At 44.6% G+C, this 24,853-nt stretch overlaps 1 protein-coding gene across 4 annotated transcripts; it reads right to left on the bottom strand.

The window, feature by feature from the left end:
* Positions 1–1,051: 1,051 nt before the first annotated feature.
* Positions 1,052–22,993, bottom strand: Tspan33 (tetraspanin 33). Of its 4 annotated transcripts, none has more exons than XM_040291447.2 (8): positions 22,624–22,993; positions 9,050–9,107; positions 8,287–8,411; positions 7,882–7,956; positions 5,761–5,856; positions 3,954–4,097; positions 3,114–3,275; positions 1,052–2,903 (listed from the first exon to the last, which is right to left on the bottom strand). In XM_040291447.2, the coding sequence occupies exons 1-8, from the start codon at positions 22,723–22,725 to the stop codon at positions 2,802–2,804; spliced, it is 864 nt and encodes a 287-aa protein (XP_040147381.1). In that variant the 5' UTR covers positions 22,726–22,993; the 3' UTR covers positions 1,052–2,801. The 4 variants fall into 4 exon arrangements, with proteins under 4 accessions (XP_040147381.1, XP_040147380.1, XP_005331175.1 ...); XM_040291446.2 differs by having other exon boundaries at positions 8,287–8,414; positions 22,624–22,992; XM_005331118.5 differs by having other exon boundaries at positions 3,954–4,082; positions 8,287–8,414; positions 22,624–22,990.
* Between the last annotated feature and the right edge of the window lie 1,860 nt (positions 22,994–24,853).

Here is a 24,853-nt window from a genome sequence, read left to right as displayed (position 1 = left end):
ACTAAATTTGTGTAATTTGAGATATAGCAGCAATAGGAAACAACTACAAAGGGAATCAGAATTTCTACAAAATTTGTTCTCCTGGATTCAGGTGTCCTGTTTAATTGTAGGGTATGAGGTACACTGAATCCACTGGTACCTTTCTTGCCATGCCATCTAGCCAGGTTTTCACCAGTCTTCAGACTTTGCCTTTTACTTCTGCCCACCCAGGTTTATTTCTGTGATTCTCAAGAATCTCCTTCCATTCACCCACCTTTGGGGCCTGATTAGCTGTTCTTACACTGGAGTTAAGTCCACCTGTTTGGGATTGGGATTACTAGAAACAGGTAAAAATTCAGGGTACAACTTCAACTGTACATATAATAATAATGAGAAACCTTTTAAAAAACTGGGACACTTGCTGGGCCTGGTGGCCCACACCTGTAATCCCAGTTACTTGGGAGATTGAGGCAAAAGGCTGGCAAGAGGCCAGCCTGAGCAATTTAGTGAGGCCCCTTCTCAATGGAATGGGGTGTAGCTGGGAGGTAGAACTCCTTGGTTCAATTTCCAGTACCACAAAACAAAACTGGGGCATTTTTCTCCCCTAGCATCAGACCAAAGAGAAAAGCAGAGCAGGTCTGGGAACCAGAGGGACTACAAACTAGAATCTAGCTAGAAACAGCGAACTGCTCTACACGTTCTTGGATATCTGCTCACGGAATTTTAAAGTCTGAGACGTGGGCAGAAACTCCGGGCCCTTAGTCCAGGTCAGAAGACTAGATACGGAGACAGAAGAGACCCCGGTCAAAGTAGAGTTTAAGAAACCCGGATCTGAATCCTGGTTCTAAGGAACCACGGTCTCTGGTCTCTCACTTCCTCCAAGAGACCCCAACAGAGCCTGTTTCGGGGTGAGCTCCTCAAAACGGCTGGACTACCTCAGTCCCTAATTCAGGTCCACGTCACTGAAAGGAGGAAAAGTATAAAATGCATGTCTCTGGCACTAGGCAAGAAAGGCACGTTGCTAAGAAAGCGCTCTTTTTCGCTCTTCTCTCCCAGAATAAAAGGCCGTTACTTTCATATTCGTGATGATTTTATTTTTTCTTTCCGTTCTGTTACTAGCTAGGAGCTAAACATTGGCCCGGCCCCAGGCGGCTGCTGGAAAGGCGCCCTCCAGGAGCAGAAGGCTCGCAGGGCGGGGGCGAGCTCGCGACTCCTCTGCCAGCACCGCAGGAGCCTTTCCAGGCTTTCCCGGTCAGGCCAAGTCCTTAGTCTGGACCCCCAACAGCCGGGGTCGGCGAGGGGACTTCGGGGGACACTGGGGAACACTCTCCGCCTAGCCCGCCCCCACAGCCCCAACCCCCTCCCGCGTGCCCGGCCGCCGCTGGGCGGGGACCACCCACGGAGCCGCGTGCCCCGCCCCCGAGGCGCCGCCCCGCCCCGCACGCCGCTCCCGGCCGGAGAAAGCCCTGCACAGTTCAGTGTTCTCAGTCCTTCCTACGCCAGGGTGGGCTGCGGTTCCCAAGCAACTTCAGATGCAGATGGAGAAGCGGGCCTGCGGGCCTCGACCAGGCAGAAGGATGGGCTTCTTCCTCTCATCTCCCTCCTTGGTCCAGCGGAGAGGTTCTCTACCGCAGCCTAAGTTTTGGGTGGCAACTTAATTCGGAAAAAAAAAGTTAACGTCTGGTGGTAGGATAAAATTACAACATTCCCAAATCAGAACTGAGAATCTTTCCATCTTATTCAGATCTGAGAGGCGTAGGTTGAGGTAGATGGGGTGTGGGGGCTAGGGAGGTACTGTGGCATTTAGGAGAGTCTCCAGTCTCCTCCTGGAGGTAGGGCCTATCGTCTGGACCCTTGTGCTTCTCCCCTTCTGTTTGCCAGAATGGAAAATTCAATGAGGCCAGCTCAGCCCATGTCAACAAACTTTTATTGCCACTTCTGGCTTCCCCAGCCCAGCAAGATTGCTGCTTCTTACACTGTAGAAAAACTAGATTCTGGTGTAGGGGGAATAGGGATAGGAGACATTTCCACACCTCTGCATACTTCCAAGTTAAAGAAAACCCCACTTGCTAGAGAGGGTCAGACAGAAATTCAAGGGCATGTATGGCTCAGCCCCACATCTGCTGACTGCAGAGTATAGGGACCATGGTTCCAAATTTTTCAGATGGGGTGGGATGGGGTGGGGATAAATTTGGCAGCTGTTGTATCCCTTACCCTTGCTGCCATGTTTCCACGGAAATGAGGGAGGGCAGGATGTAGCTCACTCTGACTACCTGGGAGGATGGCAGGGCAGGCATTTGGTAAACATATCCCCTCTCCACTCCTACCAAACACACACAGCTGTCCCCAACCGACCCCCAAGCTTACTCTCCACTGCCTGCTCCACTCTTTTCCCTTCTGGAGCTAGTATCATGCCAACTGGACTCCAGGCAGGGCTGCTGGTGTCTGCTCTCTGCAGCCAGGTCTCTGGCAGCAGCATCTAAGTATGTCCACCAAGCTCAGCAGCAGCCCTAACAAAGCTGTCAGTTGTAGTACCTCAGTGAAAAGGCAGCAGCTAGTACCCCCCACAACTCTCTGTGCAACTTCTGTTTCCCAAAACTTAAACCCAAATGTTTAAGGTTAGAAACAATACAAAATAATGATATGAGGACTAGGAAAGAGGAGAGGAGACACGTCCTTCTGAGACCTGAGCCACCTTTGTGCCCTGCCTTCTGCCCATCTGGAGTTTGCTTCCTCCTGCTGGGTCACCAATGGTGGGGGGCTAGAATCCAAATCTCCATTGGATTGCCTGTCGCTATGGTGAGGAGGTGCAGGATGGATTCTCAGTACCACGGGTCTGCCCGATGCTGCTGATTGTAGAGCTGTAGCTTGATTTGGTCTTTGATCTGATTCACGAGGATCTGGGACAGCAGAATTCCCACCAGCTGGGAGAAGCAAAGGGAATTGGGTCCTCAGTATTGAGTGATGCCACTGTTTTCTTGACTCAGCTTTCCTATTGTGGCCAGCACCGTCCCTTCCCCTGGCCCTCAGCAATGTCAGTGCCTGATATCCCAGCGGATCCCCAAGTGCCCTCCCCCAAACAAAGGAGTCTTTGCATAGTTTGTGGGACCTACAAGTCTTACAGGGTAAGTTACCTGAGGAATGGCTAGTCCCAGTGCCACACCACCAAGTAAGAATAGGTTGCTGTGTATCCAGTTGACCAACTTGTCAATACAGCCATTGGTGTAGATGACTTTACTAGCTTCCAAGTAGTCAAAATCCTGCATACCTTGGCCACACATAGTGTTGATCACCGCCTGGGGAGACAGTTGAAAAGCCAAATGGGATTCCCATTCAAATATTTTTCGTTTTGGGTCCTAGGGCCTCTCACCTTTCCTAAATTCCTAAATTGTTAGAGAACATCTTTGAAGAAAACTGGGTTAGAAATTGCTAAATGCACAGTTCCCCTCCCCTTTTTAAAATAGGGGCTGGGGATATGGCTCAAGTTGTAGCGCGCTAGCCTGGCACGTGTGAGCGTGTGAGGCACTGGGTTCAATCCTCAGCACCACATAAAAATAAATAAAGATATTGTGTTCACCTAAAACAAAAAAATAAGTATTTTATATATATGTTGTAATTGGACACAATACCTTCTTATTTATTTATTTTTATGTGGTGCTGAGGATCGGACATAGGGCCTTGCACGTGCTAGGCGTGTATTATACTGCTGAGCCACAACCCCAGCCTGAGTTCCCTTCTTTGAGAGGTCTGGTCCACTTTTTGCTTTAGATCTGCCTCTCTGAGCCCTGAAGTGGACTACTAGAGTGAAAGGTGAACAGACCCTCAGATTGGGGAGAAGAAAAAAACACCTGACAAATGCCTTCCAGAACTGATTCATTAAGTTAGGGAATGGAGTGCCCCAACAGCAGCTGCCCTATTCAGAAAGTAACCCAGATCAGTACCCAGGGAGGAAATGAGGGGGGATGTTTGCTTACCTGGTTGGGGGTAGGCAAACAACAGGAGTAAGGCACAGAGCATCGCTCACGGCTAGGGTTGTCATCTGAGCAGTTGAAATACATATTCTGGGACCAATCCTTGTAGGAAATTCCTCCACAGCAGCTGAACTGCAAGAAAGCCCACTGTAGAGGTTAAAAGTCACCCACCCCTCACCCTGGGGTGGCCAGGATAATTCTCAAAGAATTCTCAAAACTTGTCTACTTTTTTTTTTTGGTACCAGGGATTGAACCTAGGTACACTTAACCACTGAGCCACTCCCCGGTTCCTTTTTATATTTTATTTAGAGTCAGGGTCTTGTTAAGTTGCTTAGGGCTTTGCTAAGTTGTTGAGGCTGGCTTTGAACTCATGTTCTTCCTGCCTCAGCTGGGATTCCAGGTGTGCAACACCATGCCTGGTAAGCTTCCACTTTTTGTAAGTTGAATCTTTTTTTTTTTTTTTTTTTTTTTTTTTTTTTAAAGAGAGAGTGAAAGAGGGGGACAGAGAGAGAGAGAATTTTAACATTTATTTATTTTTTCTTAGTTCTCGGCAGACACAACATCTTTGTTGGTATGTGGTGCTGCTGAGGATCGAACCCGGGCCGCACGCATGCCAGGCGAGCGCGCTACCGCTTGAGCCACATCCCCAGCCCCCCTGTAAGTTGAATCTTAAGCTTGAGCCTTTTAGTTGCTTTCGCCTGAAGAAATTTTCTTAATTTCTACTACTTTATGTATCTTCTTATAATTTACCATAGTGCTCGATACTACAGTTGTGTATATATGTATTGTTTTGCACATTCAACTATAAACTCCTTGAGAGAAAGTTCTGGCTTTGTAGTTCTGCACAGCACAGATTCTGGAAGAAGAAAGTATTCAAAAATACTGGGCTGGTGGTGTAGCCCAGTGGTAAGGGATGCACTTATCATGCACAAGACCCTGAATTCAATCCCCAGTACTACTAAAACAAAACAAAACAACAACAACAACAACAAAAAAAACTACCCAAAACTACTGGCTAAAATAATTAAAGAATCAGTGCTTAAAAATTTACCTTAAGATACAGAAAACACAAGAGGGGAATCTTTAATATTGTGAGTCCATAATTACTTCGTGAAAACAAATTGAATCCCAGAGTCAAGTGTCTGTTGCACCATAGAACTGGGGCACTGGTCTTAAAAGTACTGTTATTCAAATTTTAACTTTTGATTCTTTGCAGCATCAGTCACAATAGCTAAAAGGTGGAAGCAACCCAAGTGTTCATCAATTGATTACTGGCTAAATCAGTGCTTGTCTATGACATGCAAGGACCCAGATTCAACCCCAGCATCACAAATACAAAACATAACAAAACAGTAAATTTTAAGCCAGAAATACTTTACCACAATTTTTAAAAATGAACTTTCGAATAAGTAATCAAAAAATCTGCCCAAAATTCCTCATAGGAACTATTTATAATAGTTTCTTACAAATAGGCAACTATTTATAATAGTTTCTTACAAATCCTTCCAGAATGCTTTTGCAAATACAAATATATATTCTCTCCTCCCCCCACTTTTTTTTTTACACAAATGGTAGATTACTATATATACCATTCTGTGTCCTTAAAAGTACATTTAAGGCACTGTGTGTGTGTGTGTGTGTGTGTGTGTGTGTGTGTATGTGTGTATGCCAATATCCTTTCCAAAATCCATTACATAGCAGGTAACAAAGAGGCCTACCAACCTGAAGGTTGAGGTATCTCCTGGTATATTGCTAACTTTTACTCGAAGCTTCAAGGTCACTAGCTGACCCCACCAAGCTTAGCCCATACCTTCTTCTGGCCAAAATCAATGAGGTTCTGTAGATCCAAGTCATCTCGGTAGTGCACAATGGCATTGTTGATGATCTCATTCACTTTCCCCCGAGCCTACAAGAGACATGGATAGAATTAGGACATAGAACTAATCCCTAATTTATTCCTTCTTATAGAAATAACAGTAGACAAGGATCACTGCCCTCCCCCACCCTGCGATTTCTCTATAGTTTATTGTCATAGAAGTTGTGGGATGGCAGAGGGGGGACCCTCCACATAGAATATAGCGTGGTCAGAGCCCAGGGTTGCCTTTCCCATGCTTATGCCAAGCTCTAAGCAGCTAGGCACAGCTTGGCTCCCTTTCCCATCTCATCCAGGTGTATATGATGGCTACTAAAGTTAGTGCAGCCAAATGGCCCCAGGCCCCTTTCTATTGCCCCAGCTCCAATCCTTCTGCCATGATTCACTTCCCACCACCTCTCATTCTAATTTTCTTTTTAGACACTGGATATTTCTCTCAAATTATGAAGACCAATAACTTACCAGAAAGCCTCCTCCTGAAATGCATTCAGGAGGCCTATGTCCTTCAGAGGCCCAAAGGGTTAATGAGAAGCCCTATCAGCTTTGCTGGATGGAAGCAAGGCTTCAAACCACCTGCCCTTGCAAATATGGGATAAGCAGGGAGAGTCTAAAGGAGGTATCATGAAAACAGCAATGACCTCTTGTTCTTCATTTGTGGACACCCAGATAGGAGAGAAAAGAAGCATGTCTTCTCCTCTTTAATGCCAAAATGGAAGAGGTGGATATATTTATGGGCAGGGTTCCAAAGAGATACTGGGACATCTCTCAGGAGTGGGGAAGAATCACACATTAAATTTAGGTCAAAGTTTAGGGCAGCAATCAAAGATCAAAGGTCTTCCCTCCTCAGATCATCCTTCTTTGAGTCAGTCTTGAAATCAAAACCAAGTCCTAATGAGGGGAGATGGCCAGTTCCCAGGAGCCTTCATCCAAGGTCCTCAGGTGCCAGTGGGCAAGAGAAATGCTGGACTGCTGTCACCGTTTCTCAGAGTTACAATGTCAAAATAACCCAGTATATCTCAAAACATTTATTGACTGATTCAAAGTAGAGAAACTAATTGCTTTTTTTTCTTCTCCTCCCAAAGATGATTACTGAGAAGAGGCACTGACCTCTAGTGGACATAAGAGGATTGCATCTTTTTAGACTCAGCAGATCTGTTATCATTTTAGGATTTTTACTAAGCCAAAAGGACTAGAAAACTATGAACTAACTTAGCGGCTCTCAGTTTCATAATTGTCTACCTTGCTCTTTTTCTGCTCCAATATATTTTCTCATAATTTCCTTCTACAGTAGCTCAGTGGTAGAGTGCTTGCCTAGCATGTGTGAAATACTGGGTTCGATCCACATCACCACATAAAAACAAATAAATAAAATAAAGAAATGTTTGGAGCATGATATTCCCTTAAAAAAATTTCCTTCCACAGTCCTATACTTTGTCCCTGGTAATCATTTGCCTTTTGAGAAAGGAATTCTGTTTTTGTTTGTTTGTTTTGTGTGTGGTACTGGGGATTGCATCCAGAGCCTCATGAATTCTAGTGTTTTCTAAGCAAGCCCTCTACCACTGTGCTTCAAAATAAGCCTGGAATTCTGGTTCTTAATAACAAGGACTGTCACTGCATGGCACATCACCTCGAGATATAGTAAGCACTGTTTAAAATTGTGTGTTCTTTCCCCTTACCTTCCCTCTGTTTTCTCAAAAATTTATTTTTAAGGAAATAATTTTCTTAAGGAAATGTTGTCTGTGGTCCACTTGATCACTGACTTTACTTTGTCATTTTCCATTAAAGTTTATAAAGGTCATTTTAACTTCATGTTTATAGAATTTTCTTCCTTGTTGGCCTCTCAGGCTTTCTGAGGAAAATATTCTACAATTGCAAAATTCTCTTTAAATATGGTGACTTTAAAGGCCATTTATTCATCCCTAAGGAGAACCTTTCAAAGGCTGATGTTTCTCTGGGGAAGGAACACTGTGGTTAATTAATTGGGCTAAACACAAGCAGAAACCTTCCCTTCCTCCCTCTGGGTCACATCTGAAGAGGCCCCTAGGCTCCCAACCTTACCTTGTCTGAGAAGACGAAGCCCAGAACCCCAGCAGCCAGCTGTAGCAGGAATACAATGGTGAGGCAGAAGGAGAACTGTAGGGAGAAGGCAGGAAAAGGAGACCATCTGTTATCATCCTGGGCAGCAGCCCATTCCGGGGCTGTGGGGAGTGTTGGGGGGCCACCAGGCATTTTCCCCACATTTCACTAACACGGGAAAGGCTGCTGCCTCTGGGACACTGTCCTGGGGATGGCCACCCTATTCTGGGTCACCTGGAGCTGAGCACTAGTGAGAAGTGGACAGCATAGGCCTTAGGGTGGGAAGGAGGAGCCAGAAACAGAAAGGCCATAGGAATAGTATCAGGAGGCTCAGAGAAACAAGGAGGAGGGAGCCATTGTCTCTCCATGGGGCCCTTGACCACTCACCGTCTGCAGGAGGCAGATATTTTCACGGAGGGATCCAATACAGCCACAGAAGGTGAGCAGGAACATGAGGACACCCACCACAATCAGCAGGATGGCAGGGTCTACCTCCAGGTAAGCCAAGGCTGCTTCTGGGAGAGAGGCCTACCCTCAGTCTGAGGCTGATGCCCACTGAAAGGACTCCCAAACTGTGGTCCTTCCTCTGGTGAGGCAATCTCCAGTGTGGCTGGGTGAAGGTTATGAGGAGGAAATGCCTCCTTGCTGTGGGGAGGACTAAGAGGCCCAAGAGGGGCTATGGCATTTCATTTGAGGAAGTAAGGAAGTAAGAGCCTTATTACTGGGCTTAAGAGAGGAGCAGCCACTTTCGCTCCTCTTTTAGAATTACAATTGCTTTAGGCTTGCCAGCTTTCAGATTCTGTTTCCTGGAGACTTTGTACAGAGAAAGAGGAATGGAGGTTGAGTTACTCCAGGACAAGCCCAGGGCGGGTAAAGCCCTAGACTGTTCTGTGCCCAGATGGCTGGATTCTCTCCCAGACAACTCCTAAACTTCAAATGTAGGCATACCTTGGGACACTCAGGAAAAGCCAGGTGAACTGGCACAGATGTGCTGGCATTTTGGAGTAGACCACCCAGATCTCACTGCAGGGAGCTGCCTCCTTCAGTCCTGTCCCTACACCTTCCTGCAGGAGCTATGGGGCTGAAGGGGGCAGAGGGGAAAGAGACATAGCAAGAGCCCTGGGGAAGTGGAGGGAGACCTGTAGCTCACCTGCGTGTTTCATCAGCCTGGCATAGACACCCACACCTACCATCACCATGGAAATCACCTGTGGAGACAGGGAAAGAACCAGACCCTGAGATTTTGGAAACCAAAGAACCCTGAACTCTGTGTGAGTATCCTCCTGGGACAGCAGAGGGTCAAATTTTCCAGGACCCAAGGGGTGAGTATATTTCTCCCCCAGTGATACTGCTGATAGTATCTGCCATGAGATACTATCCCCAACATTATCTCATTCAGTCCTCATAGCACAATTATCTTGTGAGGCAGATAGTATCCTCATTTTACAGATGAGGAAATTAAGGCAATTCAAGTTTAATACAGAACAGTGATTAAAAACATGGGCTTTCCCAGGGGCCTGAGGGTGTATGTAGCTAAATTGTAAAGCCTATGCTTAGCGTGCAGGAGGCCCTGAGTTAAATCTTCAGCACCTAAATTACCCCATCAAAACAGAACACAACAGAAAAAACACAAAAGCACAAACGCATACACTCACTCTAACTCTGGAGTGAGGCAGATTTGACCCCATATGAGACAAACTTCTGAGACTCAATTTCTGTATCTGCAGATGTGAATTAAGAACAACTACATTGAATGAGATTACTAAAAGAATTAAGTAAAATAATGCATGGAAAACATAGTTTTCTTGCCCAAATTCACATAGGAATTGTGAAGTTTTGAATTCTGATCCATCCACATTAAGGAGCAGGTCTTACAGCTAAAGCAGGCTCAGATGGATGCATACTCCCAGCTCTCTGACCCCACTAGAGGTCAAAATAGTGTCTGGTTAAAAAAAAAAAAAAAAAGAAAGAAAGAAAGAAAATGTATTCCAATGTGAAAGTCTGTGCATGAATATGCGTGTGTAAGTACCAGAACTGCCTTTATAAATTTTGATTCGATTGTGGGGGAATTTCATGGCTCCTTCCTGAGAGAAGAAACCCATCAGAGACTACAGGGAGTCCCCAGAGGGGCCTTCTCAGCCCCTCAGGCCTCCAGGATTGCTGAGAAACCCCAGTGTGTACCCCGCTCAGCTACCCTTCCTTTCTTTGCTCCCAGTCTCCAGGCTGGTGCTAAGCAGCAGCTGACTATCACCATGGCAATAGATGAGGCCAAGCTCTGGCAGGAGAGAGTTCTCAGCAGCAGGGACTTGACCAACTCAGTAGGGAAGGAGATGGCTGGCTAGATCCACTGTCCTCCAAGACAGAAACCAGCTGGAAAGAGCCACCCTGTGGACTTTTGTGGGAGGAGAGTTGGGCCCCTAGAACAGGTAATAAGGTCAGACTAGTTTCCTGGGAGAAAGATGTTTTTCCTTATGGGAGTTGTTTATAAAGGTCCTCTGCCATCTGGCAAGGGAGGGCTGGTGCACTCAGAGTAAATGGCAAATCTCTTATGTAAAACCATGTCTTTCAGGATCCTTCTCTCTGTATCCACAGCCTTCTCTCCTTGCCTCCATCATCTGGCTTTGGTTCTGCCTTTGGGCCCATGTATTATTAGCCAGCCCTCACACTCTGTCTAGGAGCAGCATACAGAGCTGCATGTGGGACTGGAAGTGCCACCTGGCTTTTTGTCCTACAGCACCACCAGACTTGGGGAGCATGGGGGAGGCAGGCAAACCCCAGGACAGAGATCCCAGCCAGGCCCAGGTCTGAAGGCCTACCTCTGCCAGAGTGAGCAAGCATCTCTGCCTGCCCATTAAAACTCACCATACCCAACTACAATTCTGAATGTTATTTTACTGAATTACTTAAAAATTTGTATCTATCTGCTTCTTACTGCTTTTTCACTTGTTAAATTTTTACTAGGGTAACTGGGTATGGTGCCACACACCTGCAATCCCAGGCTCAGGAAGCTGAGAAAGGAGGATCACAAGTTTCAGGCCCAGCCTCAGCAACTTGGCAAAACCCTTCAAAATAAAAAATATGAAGGACTAGGGATATAGCTCAGAGTGCCCCTGTTTTCAATCCCCAATGCCCCCAACTCTATTTTTTTTTAACTAGGGTAAATAACTTCCCAGATATGGTCTCTGATTGAATCATAACACAGCTAAAAACAAGAAATACACAGTTAAGGGAAATCATATAACACAGTACAACTTAATTCTATTTATGGGCCTGTAATTACAGTAGTTGCTTTGTCTCTATTGGTGATAGATGAAATAATACCTCCGCCCCCGCCCCAAGATATTCAGGTCCTAATTCATGGAATCTGTGAATATATTACCTTACAAAACCAAAGCGACTTTACAAATGTGATTAAGAATTTAAAGATGGGGGCTGGGGATGTGGCTTAAGAGGTAGCGCATTCGCCTGGCATGTGTGTGGCCCGGGTTTGATTCTCAGTTTCACATACAACAAATATGTTGTGTCTGCCGATAACTAAAAAAATAAATATTAAAATTCTCTCTCCCTCTCTCTCTCTCTCTCTCTTTAAAAAAAAAAATTTAGAGATGGGAAGATTTATCCCTGAGGGCCCAGTATAGTCAAAGCAGACCTTATAAGAGGGATGCAAGAGGTTCAGAGTCAGAGAAGGAGGTACAACAACAGAAACAACGTTGGAGTGATGTGATCAGGAATATGGGCAGCCTTAAAAGCTAGAGTAGGCAAGGACATGATTCTCCACTAGAGTAAACTAGAAGGAGTACTGTATTGGACTTCAGCAAGACCTCTTTTAGACATTTGTGTTGTTTTAAGCCATTACATTTGGATAATTTGTTACAGCAGCAACAAGAAACTAATACATCATCTAAATCCAATTCATCAGCTACTATATTTCAGGTATTCTGAGGACCTATAATCTATATGCTATATCAGGGAAACCAAGATCAATTATATTCTATTTTTTTTAAAGAATCTTTATTTGCATTTTATTTTTTAAAGAGAGAGAGAGAGAGTTTTTAATATTTATTTTTTAGTTTTCGGCGGACACAACGTCTTTGTTTGTATGTGGTGCTGAGGATCGAACCCGGGCCGCACTTATGCCAGGCGAGTGCGCTACCGCTTGAGCCACATCCCCAGCCCTCAATTATATTCTAAAGCAGTGTTTCTCAGCCTTAGCTGACATTAGAATCAGCTGGAGATTTAGGGGTGGGGGAGAAATTTTTAATGCCTAGGTTGCACCACAAACCAAGTAGTTTATAATTTCTGGCACTGAGACTCAGGCAACAGTAGTCCTGAATGCATTCCGGGTGATTCCAAGGTGCAGTCAAGTTTCAGATCCTATAAGCCTAAAACATAATCAGCCAGGGACCAAAGGCAGAAAGAGTAGATACATCAAAATCAAGATTAAGACTTTAATATTACTATTAATATTTAATATGATCATTAATGATGCCTCTCTGAGCTCTCAACTTCTTCATTTCACAGCTTGACACTTCCATTCCTGTCCTTATTTCCCACCCTGGATTCCCCAAAGCTACTGCCATTCCAAAGTTAGTGCTGCTACTGTTAATAGCATCTAATTTTAGAGCTGAATAGAACTTTAGAAATGGGATCAGACAGTCACCTCTTTATATAGATGAGGCCAAAAGAGCAGAAGGGACTCTTGACCAAGTTCATATAGGTGCAGTGGCAACATCTGAACTAAATGCAATTTTCCCATCTCATTCTGGTAATCATTCCACAGTATTGGTTTTGGTACAAAATCCTTATAATATCCACAATATCTCCAATGACCTCCTTTCATGGGGAGATGGAGATAAAGACAATTCTTTTCTTAGGACAGCTTTTCACATGCAGGCCAGAATGAAGCCTAGCTGGAAACTTTTAAAAGCTAGACACAATTTTCAAAGTAGCTGAGTCTAGCTTTTAGCAAAAGGTATGTTTCTGAAAAGTTGTCTATAAAATTAAATAAAATAGTTTGCATGCTCAGTTCCTTTATCCTTATGTGAGTAATCACCTTGTAATAAAAACAGCCATTGTGTGGACTCCTTGGAGAAATGGCTGATTCTTGGACTAGGACAGGAAATATATAAGATGAGCCTGGAACATCTTGTGCCAGAAAGTAAATAAGGGCTTAACAACAAACAAAAACAAAACTCCCACATCAGTGTAGGTATGCCAAAGGGACACAGGAGAAAACCACAAAAGCCCCCAATAGCCAATTCAAGCATCAAGAAAAGACATACTGAATTATTCTGCATAGGATAAAATAGATATCTGTGAGTCCATGATGATACAAATAAATGATTTACTAAATAAATAAATAAGCAGATAAATAGGAAAGAAAAAACATATATCCCACACAGAATAATTCCAAATAATTTGTATAAATACCCTCAAGGTAGTGGAGCACAACTCCTTATTCCTTATGTGTGAACTGTACATTGTGACTTTCTTCAAAAGACCACAGTAGGGAAAAAAGAATAAAGATACAATACAGAAACCTGGCAAACATGACCTCAGCAAAGTGATCAAGGTCAATATCAACAATAAGGATGTTGATAAATCATTGGTATGATGTGATGAAAACAGTACTTTACCTCTGTGTTCTTCCATTCCAAAACCCATAACCCCAGTATAACCATGAGAAAAACACCAAGCAAAGTCCAATAAAGGGGCATTCTACATAATACTGAGCAGCACGCTTCAAAAATCTCAAGGTCATAAAAAACAAGAAAAATCTAAGAAGCTGTTATAGCCAAGAGGGACCTAAGGAGACAATGACAGTTAAGCGTAGTATATTATCCTGGATGGGATCTTAGAACAGAAAGACATCACTTAAAAACTGAGGAAATCTGGATGAAGTATGGACCATAATGAAAATGCCATCAATCAGCAGCTTAGGAGGCTGAGGCAGGAGGATGTCAAGTTCAAAGCCAGCTTCAGCAACTTAGTGAGGCACTAGCCAACTTAGTGAGACTCTCTCTCAAATAAAATACAAAAAGGGCTGGGATGTGGCTCCATGGTTGAGTGCTCTTGGGTTCAATCCCCAATACTAAAAAAAAGAAAATGCCATTAATTGTATCAAATGTATCACACTAATGTAAAATGTTAATAGCAGGGGAAACTGGGGCTGGGGATGTGGCTCAAGCGGTAGCACACTCGCCTGGCATGTGTGCAGCCCAGGTTCGAGCCTCAACACCACATACAAAGATGTTGTGTCTGCTGAAAACTAAAAAATAAATATTAAATTCTCTCTCTCTCTCTTTAAAAAAAATAATAATAACAGGGCAAACTGGTGTGAGGTGTATGGGAATTCTGTACTATTTCCTCAAATTTTCTGTAAAACTAAAACTGTTGTAAAAATTTGTTAGAGTCTGTAAACAAGTCAGGCATTTTGGCGCCTGGCATTTTGCCAGGGGGAGTGGTTTGTGAGGTGGCGCCAGTGAGCCATTAAGTGTGGAGATTCCTTATTGGTTGACTGCTGTATCTAGTTTATGTTAATTAAGATAAGCTGTGTGGAATGTATATATACCCCTCCTGTCCTACAATAAACGGCTCCCACTCCTGCTGTATCAATCTACACAAGTTGCTCGTCGCCCCCCGGTTATTTTGCTGCAGCCGGACTGCGGCAAAAATTGTCCTTTGTAAAGTCACCCTCTATTTTTTTAGTTTTATAAACACACACACACACACACACACACATATATATATATATACATATATATATATTTTAGTTGTAGATGAACGCAATACCTTTATTTTGTTTATTTGATTTTTATGTGGTGCTGAGGATTGAACCAAGTGCTTCACACATGCAAGGCAAGCATCTCACTACTGAGCTACAACCCCAGCCCTAAACCTATATTTTTTAGTATCAGATTTTTTAAAACTGGGGTCCATTTGTATACAGTTTTACATACTTCAATCAGGGTGATTTCCCCCAATCACACCAAATAATAAGGCAGTGGACCATAAAATTGTTCAGGTGACAGAGCATCAGGAGGTCACAATGATCACCTGTGGTATACACTATAGATTTTGACATATTAATTTTTAGAACTTTAAAATATCATTACTGATTTCTAATTTACAGTCTATAACTCATTGCCCTCAATTATTTTCATAATGTTCTCTGTGATGGATTCTCTTCAGGATCAACCAATGATCATTTTTTTTTTAAACTGGGGGTTGAACCCAGGACACTCTACCACTGAGCTACATCCTTAGCCCTTTTTATTTTTAAATTTTCAGACAGGGTCTTGCTAGGTTGCCAATGCTGACATGGAACTTGCAATCCTTAGTCTCCTGAGTTGCTGGAATCACCAGCATATGCCATCGTATCAGCCTATTTTTACCATTTTGAAGTATATAATTTAGTGGCCTTAACTGCATTCACACTGCTGTACAACCACAACCACCATAAGGTCACAGAGTTTTTCATCACCCCGAATGGAAACTCCATACCCATTCTGTCCACCTTCTTCCCTCTTCTGATGCTTGGGAGCCACAAATCTGCTTTCTTTCTCCATGGATTTTCCTATTCTGGATACTTCTTATAAATGGAATCACACAATGTGTGGTCCTTGTGGTCCTTGAGGTCTGGCTTCTTCCACTTAGCATGATTTCAAGGTTCATCCATGTTGTAGCGTGATTGAATAATATTCTATTATATGGATGTAATACAGTTTGTTCATGTACTCATCCACTGGTGGACATTTGGGTTGTTTCCACCTTTTTTATTAATAATTATTTTTTAGTTGTAGTTGGATACAATATCTTTAATTAATTAATTTATTTTTATGTGGTACTGAGGATTGAATTCAGGGCCTTGCCCGTGCTAGGAGAGTGCTCTACCACTGAGCCACAACCCAGACCCTGTTTCCACCTTTTTACTACTGTGAATGGTAGTGTGGCTACGAATACCTATGTATAAGTTTTGTTTGTTTGTTTGTTTTTTGATACTAGTATGCATTTAGGATTTGAATTGCTGGGCCATATAGTAATATTTAAATTTTGGAAGAGCTGTCGAACTGTTTCCCACGGTAGCTGCACCATTTGACCTTCCCACCAGCAAAGTATGAGGGTTCCAGTCTCTTTCCACCCTTGACAATGTTCATTCTGACATTTTTTTTGACACTGACATTTTGTGAGTCCGGGCCCACTGTTTTACAGAATGTGTCTCAATTTGTTTCCTGACAATTAAATTCAGATTACACATTTTTGATAGAAATATTACAGATACTGTTGTGTTCTCAGTGTATCATGTGAAGAGGCACAACAAATTAATTTCTATCATAGAAATAAGGAACAATTTTACTAACAGATGATATAGCTGTTAGTGTCTCTGCATCTCATAAAACAAACAGGCAATTCTCTAATTGTTTCCTAGTTTTCCATAATATTTGGTTGTTACTGGTCTTCTTCCCTATGCCTTTTGCTAACACTTGCTGGAAGATAAGCAGCTGCAGGCAATAATAATGTTCATGGGAGAAAATAGAAAACAGAAAATTCTCTCCATTATCTTGACATTTTTCTTGCAAACTAGAGAAAGACAACCACCGGTATGATGTTTGTGAGGAAAAACCCTTATTCTAGCCCTAGGATACTACTTTGGGGCCATTAGCAGTAAGAGAGGAAAGGCTGCAGGGCCCCAAGTTTAGGTCCTAAACAATGATGTCATCAAGCCCAATGCCGACAATTACAGGCAAATTGGTTCCTGGAGTCCTTTTCCATTGAATTGTACTTTAAGACCAAGGTGGTATGCCTGAGTAGCAGACCAAGGGAACTCTGAGTAGCAGACCAAGGGAAGGCCCTGAGAGACAAGTGTGGGCTCTGTTCCTACCATATATATAAAACTATGTGTGTGTGTGTGTGTGTGTGTGTGTGTGTGTGTACGGTACTGGGAACTGAACTTGGGGAGCTCTATCCCTGAACTACATCCCAGCTTTCTTTATTTTTCATTATGAGTCAGGGTCTTACTAAGTTGCCAATGGTCTCTTTAACTTGCTCAGGCTGGCCTTGAACTTTCAATACACCTGCCTCAGCCTCCTGAGTCCCTGGGATTGCAGATGTGTGTCATCACAGCTGGCCTGAAACTTCTTTGTAAACTAGAAAACAAAGGCTTTCATTAATTATCATCTCCCTCAGGCTAACAGTGGGCACGAGAACAAAGCAGGTTCAGGTTCAAGGTTGGCTCTTACCTAGACTCAATCCCTGTCTACTTTTCATTCTCTTTCCTCCTTCCTGGAGGAGGCCTCATCCTAGTTCTGTAAGCCCACCCCCTGGCAGGTGATTCTAGGAGCTATTTCCAAGAACAGTCTAGTAGTTACCTTCTAGAGTGCTAAGGACCAGATATTGGGCTGAACATTTTAAGCATGCTATCTCATTTCATTCTCACCATAACCCCAAGAGGGCATTGGTATCTCCACTTTATAGAACAGAGGTTCACAGAATTCAAATAACTTTGTCCAGTTCACTTAGTTGGTGAGTAGCCGAAGTGGGACTGGAACCTAGGTTTGGTTGTCCCCAAAGCATTATGACTTCAGCCGCATGGCTGCCTTCCTGTCTTTGCCTCACAGTGATCTTAGGATATCATGCATTCATTGGGGGATACTACTTGAGGCAAGAACAAACAGGGGCCTGCAGTTCTCTTGGGGAACAGCTGGCAATCTCTAAACTGGGTGGGGCTTAGGCAGGGGAAGGAAGATAGCATGGGGAGGTGACGGGGTGCCAGCAGGGCCTAGAAGGTGGCTCAGAGGAAAATTTCTAGAATGGCATCCTGAAGAGGAAAAACATAGCATAGCCATGCAGGCTCAGCAGCCTGAGCAGCCTCCAAGAGAAAGCACTGGCCTCTTCTATCTCCATATTCCAAAGTCCAATCTACAAGAAGCAGTCTCAGAGTCCACACCTCCTCCTTGGAATCTCTCTCCCTCTTCTTTTGAAAGCAACAGTGTACAGTGACTTTCTGTAAGGGAATCAAAACCCTGTACTTGGGCTGGGGCATGTAGCTCACCACAGAGTGCTTGCCTAGTATGAGTGAGGCTCTGGATTCAATCCCCAGCACAGGGGAAAAAACAAAAACCAAAACCAAAAAGCCCTGTCTACACAGAGGGAAGTTAGAGAGAGAGGTTTCCACCTCTAGTTAGTTTCTTAGAACTTACTCTCCTTATTTCTGGATGAAATCCTAGAAGTTATAGCCTACTAGACCTAAAGCAGGGTTCCTCCCTCACTCCCAAGATCTGTGCATGCTGGTGATCTGGAATGGATGGCACTGTTCCATTAGAAATCCACAGCTCTGTATGATATGTCAAGATCTTTGTACTGTCATGTGTAACTAATAAAACAACAAACAAACAAAAAAACATTACATTTCCACAACTTGGAAAAAAAAAAAAAAAGAAATCCACAGCTCTTTCATTGCCAATGCCTGGGGCCAGCCCTTTAAGCATCTTCCTCAGGCCATAGATAGTTCTGGTTTTCCCAGGTTATATATGAGGAAAGAAAGTCCATAAGGGGTCATAGCAGTATAAACATTCAAACATGGTCTTGAATGACTGGCCTGATGTATATTCTCTTATCAAGATTCTGAGAGGCATTCTATGTTTTCTTTTATTCTTTTCAACAGTTGCTTTATGTTTACAATTTTCTTCTTGGTACTAGGCAAGCAGAGCAGGTAGGCAGGCATGTGACCTGCACCACAAAGGGTATGGCTTCAGTCTTCATTTTTTGGTGTTTTGGATTTTTGCTGTTGTTGTTTTTATAAATGAATCTGACCATTTTGCTTATTGAAGCTTTCCTAGCCTATGGGGAAGGTACAGAGAGGAGGTGGGATCTGGAGGTATTTGAAAGCATGTGTAGTTGGGGAAGTTGGGTAGCAGGAAGGGCCTTTGCCACCCAATGGATTTTTGCCAGATTTGATGCCTAGTTATTCCTGGAGGCTTCTGAGCCAGATTACAAGAGATGGTGCTTCAGATGTTCTGGGGCAATTCTGAGTGCCCTAGGAACTCCAGTACAATGGTATTGGATAGGGGAGTGGACATCATGAAGAATATGACTCTCCAATTGGACAGGCCTAGGGAAGACCTAGATGGGGGTCCATATATGCTTCAGTGGAAGTGAAAAAAATCCAGATGCTATAGACAATAATCATATGTGGCTCTGACAGTAATGTTGGGGGGGGCAATGGCTGCCATTGTTTTCTGCCTGGCTTGAGGGGAGGGTGCCAGGCCATAGGACGCATGGGCAATTACACCTTACCTCCAAGAATGTTCAAGTACCTAAGGCTGTGGTGCATCCTAACAGACCAGTGTCTGTGAGGGAGGGAGAGTGGAAGGACATTAAGCTTTTACCCACTGAGCTTTATTCTCTCACTTGCCATTGAAAAAAAAAATTCAGTGAACACCCACTTTGTGCCCAAAACAACTGAGTCCTGGGAATCAGGAAGTGAATAAAGCAGTTCCTACTCTCAGAAACCTGAAGTCTGGAGAGGGAAACAGAAAAACGAATATACAATTGCATTACAGGTAGCGGGGTGTGGCAATCAGTATATACAAGGTGCCACGGGAGCCCAGGGGCAAAGCTACCAAAGATACATGAGCTGAGATATAGGGGCTGAAGATCTGAGCTCTTGGGCTCTTCTTGACTCAAAAGGATCCCTAACTGCTACCCTGAGTGGGAAAAAGGGCCAGCAATAGAGGACTTGGGCAGCATTGATAATATTTCTGACAACGTATGCCCAAGGCTGATAAAGCATGTACCATCCTTGTGTCTTAACTCAGCACCGAGATGTCCAATGTAGGGAGATGAGGAAAGGCAGCTACTTCTCAAAGGTTTAAATACAACTTCTAGGCTGTAGGAGCAACTACTCTATGGCATAAAATCCCAACAATCAGTCTTACAGGAACATGATTCTGGGGAGAAAAATCAGAACTCCCAGACGAAAGGAGAAGTGAGATTTAAAACATAAACAGGAGGAATTGGTCCTAATTCCAAGGGAGTCTGCAGCTTTTTGAGTCAGACTCCAGATGCCCCAAGAATTAGGGCTTCTAGAAGAGCAGCAGAGATAGTGCTGCTCACTGAGTAGGAGTCCAGGTGATGCCAGCCACCCTCCTAATGTGTTCAAACACAGGCACAAACACCTCCTCTACAAAGCACCCCAGCAGCTGGCATGAAACTCACTCTGCCTGCAAAGGTATAGGCCATCAGTCCTAGCCATGGGTGTTTCCAGGCAGAAGAGGGGAATTTGGTGAGGTAGTGAAAGCTTGCAAAGAAGAAAACATAGTAACCAGTCCCTGAAGTGGGAGGGAAGAAAATTGACCCCTGATCTGGGGAAAGCCACTCTTCGGATCTAGTTGCATGGGTGTGCATTGTAGCTGCGGCTCTGGGCCTGGGAGAGAAATGACACTTGATAATCACTGAAAAGTATTGTACCCTAGGAAGGGCAATGTCCCAGGGATACCAGGACACAGATTCATTCTTAGATCCAGCTCCAGGTCTCAAGAAAGAAAACAGTACCCAAAATGATTCATTCGTCTTTAAATAGTTCACAAAGGCAGACACATTTCTCCTTTAGAATAGAAAGATTAAGGACAGAGAGACAGATACATTGGCTTAGGGTCACACAGTAAGTTGGTGCCAGAAAGAAGCTGTGCCTCTTATCCTTTTCTGTGCTATTTATAGAGCCTCTGACTTGTTGAGCTCATAGTAGGACCAAGAAGGGGCTCTACTCTAATTTGGGGTGGTGCCAGGCTGGCTAGCCAGGTCCTCTGACCTTGAATGAAGTATTTCTTACCAGGGTAAATATGTCTATGAAGCCAAACTCTTTCTCTTTAGCTGTGACCTCCCAAAGTCATTTGTCTGATAAAAGTGAGCAGGGTGGAGCACAGAAGTCCAAGAAATGACCATAAACATCAGGGTAAGATGCTGTTGCTGCAGCATACAGATAACAAACAGAGCTTTGGCTAATAAAGAAAACCTGAATGAGAACCTAAGGTACCTAGGTTGCTAGTGGTGGTTCTAAAGATATCATGTCCTGGCCTGGCACACTCAACGATATGAAGGAGACTTCATTGGCACTTGTCCCTACGGGGTAGCACATTCCCCCTGTTCTAGCGGAGGGTGATGAGGGATTTTTCTTCTGTTTTTCCCCTAACCTCGGGAAGCAGAAGCAGAACCTACACCACAGGAAGTTAGGTTGACTGGTTAACTACTAATACCATCACTATCCCAGCTCTGGTAGCAGCCATCTGGGTCAAGGACTTCCCCTAGAGGCACCCTGGTTCAGTAGAAAAATCATCATACCAAGCCTGCTAACCAGCTATTGGACCTTAGAGGAAACATTTAACATCACTATGACTTAGCTTTCTCATACATAAAATGTGGACGCTGGACAAGATGCCTGCTAATTTTTTTTTTCTAGTTCTAGTTCTAGAACTGAGAATTTGATAGAAGCCCAAACTCCAATTTTCCCAAGAGTACAACGGCTGAGAGTGAGCTGTCATCACCACCCTCTGGGATTTCTCTCATTTGTCCCAACAGGCTAGCACTTATGTACTTTGTGTCTGCACTTCACACCACCGCCCCTGTGAAACCTTTCCAGCAGCTGGCTCAGATGTCTGGTCTGCTCCTTCTCCTAGGAAATATATTTTAGACTCACAATTCTTCCCTTCTGCAAATCTGAAAGTAAAGGTCTCAGGCTGAGGTGGGCAAGGATGACACACTCCCAGAGTGGCAGCTCTGGTGTGATAGGAGCAGGCATAGAAATGGGGAAAGGACTTTTCTGTGTTCTAAAATCCAGAGGAGCTCAGGGACTCTCTAGCCATGAACCAGGATGGAGCTAGCATTTCGCTATCTGGTCCAGCTGAATTCTCAGCTCTGGCAGAGTATTTCTGCCAACCCTAATCACACTGGGTTTGATTTTATGGCAGAGGGAACAAAGGCCTGCAGACTTGAACATATTTGCCCAGCTCAATCAACAATGATGATGGCACACTGGGGATGGAAATCTGGGAGCCTGGAGCCCAATCCAGTTATTTTTTCCACTTTTTCCAACCCCAAGAATGTTCTGAAAGGATCCCTAGCCTTCAAGCCCAACACAAGGTCCTATTTAAAGAGTCCAGGCTCCAAGACACGTCTGGTCCTGAAAGGGATAGGGCAAAGTTTGGGACAGTGCTGGGATGGGAAGGACATCTGACCTGGAGGCCATTCCTCTCTCTTCCTTGTTGGAAGGGGCATCTGAAGACGCCTCAAAAAGGAAGAGATGCAACCCCTTGACCCATCTTCCCTGAGGTAAGGAGCTGAGGTTTGGGGTTTTTCTCCCTCTTCTTTGCCAGCGGGGCCTCCCAGCCTGTTGGCCTGAAAGTCCCCAATCATGAATGTGCCAGGGGGGCTGCCCTGACCCAACAGAAACACCTGCTCCTCCCCTGAACCCACCGTTTTGGCCTGCAACATATCCCTTGTCCTTACTGAACCCTCTGCACCCCCCCCACGCCCTTTCCTCAAGAGGCACCACTGTAGTGTCCCTCCCCAGAAGAAATGCCCCCAAAGTGACGTAGATCCAGAAAACTAGGCAATGCCACTATCCACGCTCGCTTGTCACCGGGCATCCCGAGCCGCCCCCTCTTCTGCTGCGGTCAACCCCCTGCACCTCCAGGGGTACCCTGCCGCCCAGGTACCCCCAAGACTCACCCAGAAAAGCATGTTGAAGAAGAAGAGCAGGTATTTCACCAGCGGGCTGACGAAGGAGAACTCCTCCCCGTAGGGGGCCGGCGCCCCGGGTCTCCGAGCCATAGTCCACCGCGGCCGCCCCCGGGGGCCTATCTCCCAGCGGCGGCCGGCCCACCTGCGCGCCCCGCGCCCGGGGACATGAGCCGCGCCACCGCGGGAAACGGCGCGGCCCGGGAGCTTCGCCGCGGCGGGAGCCGCCGGAGCAGTGCGTCGCAGAGCCGCGCGGGCAGGGAACGGCGCCGCCGGGAGCCGCGGGAGCCACGACCGGCAGCGTGAGCTACGGAGACTCCACCGCCGCCGCAGGACCAGCCCGGCCAGCCCGGCTCCCAGGAAACGGGGCCGGCCCCCGGACGCCCATTGGCGAGGCTGCCAAAGCCTGACTTCTCATTGGTCAATGGTTGATGTCACTAAGTATCCAGCCATCCCTCTCCTCCGAGAGGCGGGGGAGACACCTGTTCTGTGAGGGACAACTTGTTAAAGGGTCAGCGGTTCTGTCTCCTCCCTGGAGAAGAAAAGCATCCCAGGCTGCAGCTGCTCAAGGGAAAAAGAATGAGGAAGAGGAATGCGCACTGCATTCCACACCCACGCCCTCCTCCCAGTTGCGGTGCACACATGAAAACACACACATACGTTAAAATCAACAAGTACGCACTCTGTGTGTTGAGCAATGCTCCGAAAGCTGTGGGAACGCAAGAGAATGGAGATAATCCTGGGAAGGATGAAAATAAAACCAGGGAGACAAAACTAACCAACGGGTAATAATCGGAGACTTTAAGAGCAGATGCAATCCTGTGCAACTGTGTCTTTTAAATGCTTATTTCAAAAAATCCTATAACCCAATAGTGGAGGTTTGGAAACATCGTCATCAGTCTTTCCATCCTAATTTATTACTGTCGCAATCCCCCCAACCTGGTCCTCTTTAAATCTTGGTCTACATGCAGACACCGTTTTTAACGTGCTGATAGGACTTGCACCTATTGAATTTCATGTAGGTGGTGGATGTTGTAAGTTGGATTGGCTACAATAAGTAATAAGCAATGAATTTCAGGGAGAATCTGATTTCACTATCATTAGCATGATCATAGATAGTTTAATCTCTGCAGACTCATTTTGTTTACTGTTAATTGGGGAGCATCCTGGCTGAAGCATGTCAATGTAAGGATTAAATGAGATGATTCATGTGGATCACTTAGCACACGCCTCTCACATAGAAGAACTCACTAGCTGGAGTATTTTATTTTAACAGAATTTAGAATCCAATATGTAAATATGATTACTGTACAAATAATTATTTTATATTTGGTAGAAGGTTAGCAAAGATATGACAAGTGAGATTAGAAAAGCAGAGACAGAGGGAAAGTGTTATACATGTGGACAAAAAGATCCAACCAAACTTGGAGGTCCAAAAACACACCATGTGTTGATAAAAAAAATCAGCAGATTTCTTTTGGCCAGAAGATATGGTATGCTCAGTAACACTGGCTAATGCCAATACATGTCAACTTGAGTTAAAATTGTGGAAGGATTTGAATGTCAGATCGGGAAGTTAGTGCTTAATTGATTTGGAAATACGAGTTTTGAAAAAGGGAATGATATAAGATCTGCTGTTTTCAGTTAGAGTGGGAGAGAGACTGGAGAAACAAAGGTAGATTAGGAACCTCTATTTAGCAGTCCAGATAATCAGAAATTAAGATTTGATTTAGAATTAGTGGATAGAATAATAGATGAGGATAGGAACGAAACCATTGGAAAGATAAAACCTCTAAGACTAGACAATGGTTGGGGGCAGGGCTGACAGAAGAACCAGGGGTGAGGGTCAAAGAAGTGAGCTAGGACCAGGGTACTGGGGGAATGACCATGAACAGGCTGGATGATTAACTGGAGATCAGCATTAGCATAAAGGTGGCAGGGCAGGCAGAAGCCATTTTTACAAGAGGTTAAGGTTGTGCATGGGTGTGCAAAGGGTAGGTATCCATTTTCAGATGTTACAAGGATGAAAACGGAAAAATAGGTCAAGCTGCTGAATGCTGCTATTAGTTGACCTTCCAGAAATCAGTTTTAATAGATAAGATGAGGACAGATCACAAAAAGTTAAGGAAAGAATTTGTGGTGAAAGGGAAGCTGTGAATGGAGACTGCAGGCACCTCTGTCTAGAGGTTTGAGGTTAAGCAACCTCAGAGTAAAGACAAAG

This window comes from Ictidomys tridecemlineatus, chromosome 2 (genome assembly GCF_052094955.1).
Source record: "Ictidomys tridecemlineatus isolate mIctTri1 chromosome 2, mIctTri1.hap1, whole genome shotgun sequence".
Taxonomy (NCBI): Eukaryota; Metazoa; Chordata; class Mammalia; order Rodentia; family Sciuridae; genus Ictidomys; species Ictidomys tridecemlineatus.
This window is presented reverse-complemented; position numbering and strand designations above follow the sequence as displayed.